Source organism: Myxocyprinus asiaticus, chromosome 9 (assembly GCF_019703515.2).
Source record: "Myxocyprinus asiaticus isolate MX2 ecotype Aquarium Trade chromosome 9, UBuf_Myxa_2, whole genome shotgun sequence".
In the NCBI taxonomy this organism is placed as follows: Eukaryota; Metazoa; Chordata; class Actinopteri; order Cypriniformes; family Catostomidae; genus Myxocyprinus; species Myxocyprinus asiaticus.
In genome coordinates this window covers 52,642,235-52,652,882 of record NC_059352.1, presented here as the reverse complement: position 1 = coordinate 52,652,882, position 10,648 = coordinate 52,642,235, and the positions used below count along the sequence as shown (strand labels likewise).

Sequence of the window (10,648 nt, the reverse complement as noted above, 5' to 3'; positions counted from 1 at the left end):
TGGAGTTTACTAGAATAAAACTTGTTTTATAAGAGATGTCGGGGTAGAGAATGAAATGACTCATTTACTGTTATGAATCCAGCCTCTGTTGTTCCTCCCACTCACCACCAGAGGGCTCCATCACCTGGAGATTGACTTTAACTCTCTGGACTCTATTTTCCATAATCCCCATACCTGTCACTGATTATCTGTTCACCTGTTTCCAATTCACCCAACTATTTAAGTCTCACTCACTGTCATTGTGAAGTCTTGTTTTGCCCTGGCTGACATCTCTGAGTATTCTCTGTATTTACTGCCTTTTCTGTGTATAATTCTGGACTGTTTACCCTGTTTTGACCCGTTGCTGCCTGCCTGCTGTTACTACCTTGTTTTCCCGGATATTACCTGTGATTGCTTGCCGCCTGCCCTGACCTCTTGCCTGTTTATTATCTCTCTGGTTTGCCTTGTAAATTACTATTGCTGGTGATTGATCCCTGCCTGTCTACATTACTACAAGCTGCACTTGGATCTCTACTCCGATGACTCATCATTACATTTACAGTATTAACACCAGCCTACAAAGATTCTTTTATTTACAGTCTCCAGTAAAATTATACATTTTGTACAATATTGTATATTATCTAATAAAAACAAAAATAAATTTATATATATATATGTTTTTTTTCCTTTGGCTTTTAGGATTCATTAATTAAATTAGACTTAAATTGTAATGATTAATATATTATATTATTGTAACGACTATTATGACTGCTGTGTGTGCCCAATGAGGCTGATATAAAATAATTTATATATATTTTTAAATAAATTAAGACTCTCATGCCAAAATATGCAGCAGCAAAAGGGCACTCTTTTCTCCCACTCACTGAAACATATTCCACAAACATTACATTCCCAAAATACATAATCCGATATACACTGTTCTGTCTTCCCTTTGTTGCGCTCACACTTTTGACACAAATTTCTCACTGAAAAGAGTTTTGCAAGCGCGAGGGGGAAGGCGGGTGTACCTGCATCTAGTAACCAATCAAATTAGGTTTTCCTTGACCAGTTTACTCTGATCTGATTGGATTAATAACGTTACAGACCGCTTCTTCTTCATATGGCTCAGCGTCATTCCTCTGGGTATCTCTCCTCTCTTAAATATCAAACTGAAATGTAAAAAAAAAAAAAACATTGTGCCAAAAGTGTGAGCGCAACAAAGGGAAGATGGAACAGTGTATATCGGATTATTTCTGGAAAATATTTATGCTACAAACACAAGTCATTTACATGTTTGCAGTAGTTTATTTTACACATACAGACTGATTCTATGCATTCAATACATTTTGCTGTTCATGACACCCTTTCTTTGCTTGTATATCGCTGATTGCAGGTTTGCAATGTTTTTGACCATGTTTAGGCACATAATCAGTGCCAAAAGTGTAAGTGTGAAAAAAAGGAAGTCAGAAGAATACACACCAAATTTACTTTGTGTTAATACTAAATTACAGATTCACAATACATCAATTACACTTATGTAAAGCATTAAAGTATTGCTAATATATGTTTCTCACACTTGCAACTTGATTTACACCTTTACAAATCATACTCTGCGCATGCAAATCATTTAGGCACTATTTTACCTTCATAGTCTGTTCTGCAGTCTTGACATACACACACGCGTTATGCTGGGGACATGGTTTAGCGTGGCTGACAGCAAATGCCCATTCATTAAAATGAAGGGAAATATGCAGTAGATTTGGCTATTATTATTTTTTTAAGAAAAAAAAGTAGAATAAATGTGTTCGAAATGTTCAGTTTCGACCAAGAATGTTCATTTTCTCAAGTGTAATGTGGTTATAGATTACAGAGATATAATCTCGATAATCAGAAATAAGTGTTTTATGTTTTTATTTATAATAACATTTTTATCCATGATGGCAAAGCCCCATTTACAGCTCTCATTACTTCAGTCTACTAAGAAAATAATGTCACATAATCCTTAAGAAATCATTTAATAGGTTAACTTAGTACTAAAGTAACATTTCTTTTTGTTAGAATGTTTAAAATGGTTGTGCTACTTAATGAAGAGTGGAAATCACAATATAGTGTCTTTTTCCAGCTGAGGTATTGCATTTGTTTTAGTTGACGAGAGAGGGATCTCTTCTAGACACGACCTCTGATTAGTGGATCAGTCGCCTGTTCCTCCTCAGGTGACTGAAGAAGTTCAGTATGAGCACCAACGTCCTCAGATCATTCTACACATGTACCATGGAGAGCATTCTGACAGGCTGCATCGCCGCTTGGTATGGTAACAGTTCTGCCCTCAACTGCAAAGCTCTACAGAGGGTGGTGTGAACTTCCCAACACGTCATCTGAGATGAGCTTCCCTCCCTCCAGGACACCTATACCAGGCGGTGTATGAGGAAAGCTCAGAGGATCATCAGAGATCCCAGCCACCCAAGCCATGGATTGCTCTCTCTGCTGCCATGAGGCAGACGGTACCGCAGCATCAGATCCCGTACTAGCAGGCTGCAGGACAGCTTCTATCTACAAACCATAAGACTGCTAAACTCTTAAAACAACATCACCACCATCATTGCTGATTGCACTGTCATCTTCTGGTACTCCTTGACATTTCATTTGCACTACTGCATCCTGCATTGCTCAACATGCACATATGTATCAATATTGCATATGTGAATTATGTATACAGAGTATTTATTGGCACTCTTGACCTCACTCTGTAGTCCTTGTGCACTGTAAATTGTATATCTGTACATTGAGCCTATCTGTGTTTTGTATTATGTGAATTGTACATATGTATGTCAAATTACACTGCATTGTTGTGGAACATCCACTAAGATTTTCACCATTGTAGACTCGTGGTTATGATGTTTTGACAATAAAGTGAATTGATTTTGATTGATTTCTCTGCGGTACCATGGGTAATGTAGTTGTTCCGCTATCAAACATGATTTTTAAACAATGAAGTTGAGATAACGCAGACAGATGGCTTCAACAGGAGCATATACCATCAATGAACAACCTCGTAGCTCATGGTAGGTCTGTCTTTAAAGATTTATAAGTTATCATAGAAAATCAATTAGACTCTGGGATAAATGAATGGGATTTTTAATTACGGAACCAGACTCAATATCTCAAATATATTACAGCACCTTGAACAAATTCAGAATCACTTCTACTGAGTGTCATGACAACAAAAAGAGGCTCTGATGCATTTCATTCAACGGTATCAAAGACAAAACAAAAAAAGAGAGTCTGATACATGTTTTACAGACAGCTTCTTTATCAAGTTATTTATTGTCATCTAAATTCTGCATGAATTATTTCATTCAGTGCAAACACAGGCTGAAGACTGCCGTTTTAAAACATGACATTGATATAAAACATTTCTACATGACAGCACGGATGAGCTGTTGTGACAGAGAAGTTTAAATGAAACTCTGGATGGTGTTTATGTGATCCTGATAGAGAGTGTGAAACGCTTGAGCCAAACTGACGAATGGAGCTTCATACTGTCCGATCTCTTTCTGCGAGACAAACACAAACACAATTCAGTTTAAACACTTACAGTTAGATACTCATGCCAAAGTGACTGTCAAGAAACAGAGTAAAGAGATGATGATGATGATGAAGGTGTTTTGACTCACAGCAGATGTCTCGTGATACTCAAGGCCGTGATTCTGAGCAAACGCTTGAGCAGAAGTGCTCTCCACCTCTCTCCTGGACGACAGATCACACTTATTACCCACCAACACACCTGCAAACACACAAACGCACAATTAAATTAACAGAATAGATGAGTTTGAAATAATCTCACTACTTGGTTTGAGCGGATGTTGCCATGTCCCCAGTTACATGTCATTGTAACTTCTACAAAGAAAAACTATCTACACTAATGTTTTCCTTTAAAAACACATTGATATTGGTACGTTTGCGATGAGGTATGCTGGAAGAATCGTCACTGGGATCTGATTGGCAGGACTAGATGGACTTACGCTTGTAGCTTCATTTCTTTTGCCCCAATATCACTTTCCATCACGTTAGTCTTTTGTAATATCCCTTTCACTAACAAAAGCTAGTTCCTTCATGACATCATCCTCCAGGAAGTGACATCATGTGTGTGTGAGCTCTCACCTGGCACCTGTAGTCTGTTACAGTGAGTTTGGACTCTCTCGAGCCAGCGACTGCAGCTGGTGAACGAGGTCTCGCTGGTGATGTCAAACACCAAACACATCACTGACGGCTGACCCCACTAACACACACATCAGAAAACATACTTCATGATCACATAGATTCAGTCATGACAGTTTACACCAGCTATTAAAATGAGTTTCAGGTAATCGGGTCACAAATGACTAAAATAAAGGTGTAAACGGGTTCAAAACATGACCGGATCACTCAAAGCACATTCAGAGTCAGAAATACAAGTGACCACATCACATTAATCTGTCCTGATTTCATCCCAGACAGGAAAAAGTATATCTGGGAGCAACGTCGTGTTGACATTTTTGTGCTTTGTCATAATTTCAGTAGTTCGCAGTTAATGTAATCCTTTATTAAGGATAGTGTAAACATGTGTGGCTCGCTGTCCAGCGCAAAGGGCTTGAGGCTCGAGACTTGACCCGAGCTCGAATACCCCCCAAAAGAAGCTTATAAGCAGGATAGCGTGTCTTTAGCTACGGAGCCTTGGACTTAGGAGAAGTGATTTATATGTAATCTCTTATCCCCCAAAATATGAAACAGAAATGAATGGGGGGGGGGGGTATCCTGTGAGTGATGGGCAGGTGTGCCAAAGAACATAGAATTGAGCTGAGCCGCTAGCTGAGGCAGCCTTCGTGTCGGAGGATAGAAAGGGACTGGAGAGGGAATACAAGTTGAAACACTGAAGGGACAGTGGCGGTATCGGCCACAGAGAAATTCGCTCGTGCAGTGTGCAGGAGGGATCGTTGCGCCCTAACTCGGGGGGCACCCCCGTGAAAGGGCAGGGTCGCCCTGGACGGAGGCGTGAATCCTGACCGCCCAGGCCAACCTTAAGTCTCCCTCCTGGCTTAGTTCGACAGATGGGCTCGTGCAGCGAATGATGCGAGCGCCTTGTGAGACTCGGCGGCCGGTGGCCGCTCAAGCAAGCAAGCCCAACAGGCATTTGAACGGGAAGGGCATTCAAGGCATTTGACGGGGGAGTCGACCTGGCCGCAAACGGGAGAGCTCACGATACAAATAAATGTGAATAACTCCCAATGCGTTCGGGTGGGAGATACCACTACTGACCGAAAGGGAGATCCCTAGAATAGATTGTGTTGGAGGGGTCTGCAACGCCCTCTGGCAGGATCGACCTGAGCGGAGGCGTGAATCCTAGCCACTCGAAACCAACCTGGCTCCGCCTTCAGACACAATGGAGGAGCCCTCACAGTGTTCTAACGGGGGAAGCCTCCTTGCACTTTGAATGGGGAGCCCACAATACAAATAAACGAGAGTTAGCTCACACGCTTTCGAACGGGAGGACCCCCTGCTGCGATTCAAATGGGAGTCCAGCAATTTGAGACAGGGGGCCCCTGGACAAGCAAGTGTCCCCCCCAGCCCTGGTTGTGAACGCCTCGTGGTTAGCTGATGAGGGCTTGTTGTGCATTTCTGATATGGAGATGGTTAGTACGGATGTAGTTGAGGTAAGCATCAGATGACCAATGGCCTAGTAGATGTATTTGTTGCTCAGGCAGTCCTTTTTTGGGTTGCTGTGGTTGCAACGCCAATGCGGAAGGAATGGCTTGAGTATAGATTTTCAGGGAGGCCGAATTTGATCAGGACAGATGAGGTGTTTTTGGAACCACAATCAGGAAACTGCATGTTTTTTTTGTCTACAAAAAGTGGATCAAGAGGTGTTCTGGTTAGGGATCTTCTGTAATGAAGAGAGTGTGCTCGTGATTGGAAGGGCTGGATGGGAGTTGGCAGATTGAAAATGAAAATTGGATGCCTTTTTTTTTTGGTCTTATCTGTTTTGCTTTGTTTGATAAAGTATGTGATCGACTTGTCTATGATATGGAGGTCCGAAATGGTGAGGTGGATTCTTGGGTCGAATTTAGCCGTGGTAGTGAGTTCTGAACAGCGAAGGAAGCAGAAGGCGGCAAGGACGAACATTGCGTCTAGTGTTTTGCGGTGTTTGGAGATATGTAGCCCTGTCGGAGAGTATTTAAGCATCTGATTAGCAGGTCGATGGTGATGGGGAGCCTGGTGTCGGTTCTGGTGGGTTAGAATTTGTGGATACCTTTGAAGTGAGATCTGGGGATGGTATATTGAGGAGGTGTTTTTGCAGAAAATTAGTTTATAAAAGAAATGGATGCCGCTTAGGTACCCCTTGATGGCTCCTGGATGGAGGTTTTTGGATTGGATTCACTTACTGAGGCAGTCTCGCGCAAGGAACGGTTCCAGGTTAGGGGAGAATAGGATGGTAGGAAGGAGGGTAATGAGTCTGGGGCAGAGTTTGTCAGCGGAGGCAGCCTTACGCGGGAATCTGCTCCAGTGGCCCATGGATAGGAAGAAGTAGAGGGAAGGATGTTAGCATGAGGAATGGAATGTGTTGGAAAAAACGGAGGCATTTGGAATGGTTGTCAATGGAGAACGAGGGAAATGGCCCGTGTGAACGGTGGAAATTTCAGAGGATGGATGGTGGGCTTGATGCATGTAGGGAAATGGGATTGTTGAGAGATCTGTTATGAGTGGAGATTTGTTGTGGTAGATTGGAGAGGAAGGGAAGGAGGCGGAGGGGCCGTGGATGCTTAGACGTGTGGCTTGAAAGACGTGCCATGGTTGTGGCCGTGAATGGCGCATTGCTCTGTTTGCAGTGTCATAGGAGTTTGACACATGGCCTGAAGACACCACAGTTGCGGCACTTGGACAGCGAACGCTTAGACGGTGCGTTGCGCTGTTTGCAGTGTAGAGTAGTGGGAGTTTGTCACATGGCCGAAAGATGCCGCAATTGCGGCACTTGGACGGCACGTTTGTGCTGCTTAGGCATGTATTGAGCCAATGGTAAACATGGCAATGTGGTAAACATAGCGTCTGCGGATGCCTGAACATAACTGGTTGCTAGTTTAAATGTCAGGAACATATGTGAAGCAATGTCAGGAAACATGCTTGCGTGTGTGTACATACAACGTCATTTAAGGTTGGTTTATTGTGAAATTAGAAGGCACCTAAAAAACAACATATCCAGATAAATACCTCAGTCTGATGTTTATTTAACTTAATCTTATGGTTTGGTGCTTTCCAATGTGAGGCGAGTCATTTCATAACTCTGTATTATTGGCATGGGGTAGGGAGAAACAATCATGATAGTCATATTGGAAGAAACGAAATCGCTGGATAGAGCATGCCCTTAACGAGCTGTGCGGTGAGGTAATGAGGCTGACAGGAATCTGTAGGGAGCTGTTTCACATGTATACAGCACCAGAGTGGTCAGCGTGAGGAAGCTGAGCTGGCCGTTCCGGGTGTAAAGTTTAGATTAGAGAACATATGAACAGTCGTAGAGAGATGTTTGACATGTATACAGTGCCGAAGCAGCCAGTTTGCAGAAGCAACTTCACGCTATAATCCGCTTTGGTGAATAGAGAATGGAAAGAAAGAATAAAATATAACACTTAACATGGTAGCGGTCAATACTGCAAAAACAAATGAGCTGCTGTTGCAGCTTCTGTTGAATAACGAGATTGTTTGGACAGAAATGTAAGCGCAGCGTAGTTCTAGTGGGAAGACTAGCAGCTGTACATCATCGCACCATTAGCTAGGTAACTCCTAGCCAATCACCTGTAAGCCATTGCTTTATAAGTCTGCTCACAATCTATCACATTGCTGTTTCAGTGTGCTAACACGGCAACCTCCACCACCCCACCACCACCAGTTGAGTCCCGTCCTGCACGGGGGTAGACTCCTCGCCCCTGCCTCCTATCTCCGGCAGGATATGACGGTTTCTTCAGACCGCCAGACGGGGCTCATACCAAAGAGAGACATTACATTTTCTGTTTTATATTCATCAAATAAATGTCATCTTGAATTTCACTCAAGTCTGCAAGTCTTGCTGATAGAAGAGCTGTTCTAATGAAGGCGAATGCTTTGCAGTGAAGTTGCATCCGATGATCCGAGTCACTTGCGTGGGTCTGTTCGTGGGCAGTGGGCAGGGCCGAATGCCAGAAACACTCAATGCCACGTAGAGGTAAGCAGCTGTTTATAAACTCTTACTCTGGCTGTGTGATTGTTCGGATTAAATGAACTTGCTCCTCCTGAACCTTGTTAATGAAACTACATGTAATAACACACAGATGTAGTGAGTGATGAAATCTGAACACAAGAGCTCATAGAACAAACACACATTGAAAAATTGTGTTATTAAAATCACCATGTTCTCACAGGCATCTGCAAACGACTCCCGCCCCGCTGAATCATAAATATAAAACTCCTGAGAGAGAAAAACAACACTGTTACTGAGTGAATGAATGAATTAATCCATCAATCAGTGACAGGAAAGAACAGTGTGTGTGTGTGAAGTGTGTGTTTGTGAATGTGTGTGGGTGTGTTTGCAACGCTTGGGGATGTGTGTGCATTTGTGTGTGTATGTTTGTAAGTGTGTGTGAGAGAGTTTGTGTGTATGTGAGTGTGTGTTTGTATGTGTGTGTGTGTAAGTGTTTGTAATGTGTGTGTTAGTGTGTGTGAGAGAGAATTTGTTTGTATTTGAGTGTGTGTGTGTAGTGTGTGTGTGTGGTGTGTGTTTGTAAGTGTGTGTGTGTGTGTTTGTAAGAGTGTGTGTGTGTGGTGTGTGTGTGTTTGTGTAGTGTGTGTTTAGTGTGTTTTTAAGTGTGTGTGTGTAGTGTGTATGTGTTTGTAAGTGTGTTGGTATGTGTGTGTGTGTGTTTGTAAGGGTGTGTGTTTGTGTAGTGTGTGTTTAGTGTGTTTGTAAGTGTGTATGTGAGTGAGTGTGAGAGAGAATTTGTGTGTATTTGAGTGTGTGTGTGTGTGTTTGTGTGTGTATGTTTGCAAGTGTGTGTATGTGAGTGAGTGTGAGAGAGAATTTGTGTGTATTTGAGTGTGTGTGTGTGTGTGTGTGTAGTGTGTGTGTGTGTTTGTAAGTGTGTTGGTATGTATGTGTGTGTGTAAGTGTGTAGTGTGTGTTTAGTGTGTTTGTAAGTGTGTGTAGTGTGTGTTTGTAAGTGTGTTGGTATGTGTAGTGTGTGTGTGTAGTGTGTTTGTAAGTATGTGTGTGTGTGTGTGTGTGTGTGTGTGTGTGTGTGTGTGTGTGTGTGTGTGTGTGTACCACACTATCACTGGTATCAGGAATGGATATGGACTTCTCCAGCAGTTCCACACCAACATTCTACAAAACAAACTCAGATTCAATATCAGACAATATATATATACATTTTTAAAAAATGTTATAGTTGAATTTACAGAATATTTAATTTATCTTAATCCAGATGGTCATAAATCAGTGATTAAACTACAAACAGAAACAGACAGTATGTTACCATAGTGTAGTTTTTCTGATAGACGGCACCATCACTGCAGAACATCTGACACAGTGTGCTCTTCCCTACAGCTGCATCTCCTGAACACAACATTTAATCACGTCACACTTTTATAATTATTAATACATCTGCGCGCGCAAATACAACATTTAAAAGAGTTCTTACCCACGACAACACATCGAGCTCTTAATTTTACCATTAGGCAGAGCTGAATAAACTATTAAATGATTACAATGTGAAGTGTACGTGTGCCTGTTTCTTCCTTCCGCCACGGCAACCTGTCCTGCACCCCAAGCGTTGCTTAGCACCTGAAATAGAGCGTTTCTATTGGTCTAGCCGATTTACGCTAGCTCATTAAGCAATGCGATTCGCTGAGCGGGATGACGTAGATGCACGTCAGTCTGACGGTAACGCGTCTGTATTTAAATATATTCGCCACTAGAGGTCGCCAACTGTTCGTGTTCTAAGCAGCTGGTCAGTGTAAACACTTACTAGATTATGAAATAAAGAACACTTTCATACTCTTTTTTTAATCCATATAGTTACAGTTCACTCGCAACATTCACACGCGTACAGACATTTGAAGACCCCTAATAGACTGAATGGTTTTCATAATAATATAATGATATTCTCATTAATTAAATGTATTATAAACATTGTATTAGTGCGAATGCTGCATATAAGTCATCATTTATTGCGCTGTTGTGTATTTGTTCACAGCACGCGCCAGAGGAAGTAAATTCTGTCATATAATCATCATCATCATCATGACTCACATCACTCTTATATTGTGTGCTTGCGAATGTATACTATAATTCACACTCATTTTATTGAACATTTTGTTTAATTTTAAGTTTTTAAAAATATGGGGAAATACCATTTAAAGATCTCAGATCCAAATGTTCATGAACTTCTATTGTTTTTATACTAAAATAATGTGTTTTCTGTCCTCTTGACCTAAACCTCACACAAACCTTTCTGCATGTTTGTCATTTAAAGGGATAGTTCACCCAAAAATGAAAATTCTCTCATCATTTACTCACCCTCATGCCATCCCAGATGTGTATGACTTTCTTTCTTCTGCAGAACACAAATTAAGATTTTTAGAAGAATATTTCAGCTCTATAGGTCCA

The 10,648-nt window shown here is 41.7% G+C and overlaps 1 protein-coding gene across 1 annotated transcript; it reads right to left on the bottom strand.

Annotated features, from left to right (window-relative positions):
• Window positions 1-3,110: 3,110 nt before the first annotated feature.
• Window positions 3,111-9,816, bottom strand: ift27 (intraflagellar transport 27 homolog (Chlamydomonas)). Its single transcript, XM_051707621.1, has 7 exons — window positions 9,681-9,816; window positions 9,516-9,595; window positions 9,305-9,364; window positions 8,393-8,452; window positions 4,141-4,258; window positions 3,654-3,763; window positions 3,111-3,533 (listed from the first exon to the last, which is right to left on the bottom strand). Exons 1-7 carry the CDS (start codon window positions 9,712-9,714, stop codon window positions 3,435-3,437), a joined length of 561 nt encoding a protein of 186 aa, XP_051563581.1. The 5' UTR covers window positions 9,715-9,816; the 3' UTR covers window positions 3,111-3,434.
• Between the last annotated feature and the right edge of the window lie 832 nt (window positions 9,817-10,648).

Excerpts from the sequence above, each read along its gene's own strand:
- ift27 (XM_051707621.1), bottom strand. The coding sequence starts at position 9,714 with ATGGTAAAATTAAGAGCTCGATGTGTTGTCGTGG. Across the intron at positions 4,259-8,392 it reads CAGATGCCTGTGAGAACATG|TGGGGTCAGCCGTCAGTGAT; the intron begins GTGATTTTAATA and ends TGTGTGTGTTAG. Across the intron at positions 3,764-4,140 it reads TAACAGACTACAGGTGCCAG|GTGTGTTGGTGGGTAATAAG; the intron begins GTGAGAGCTCAC and ends GTGTGTTTGCAG.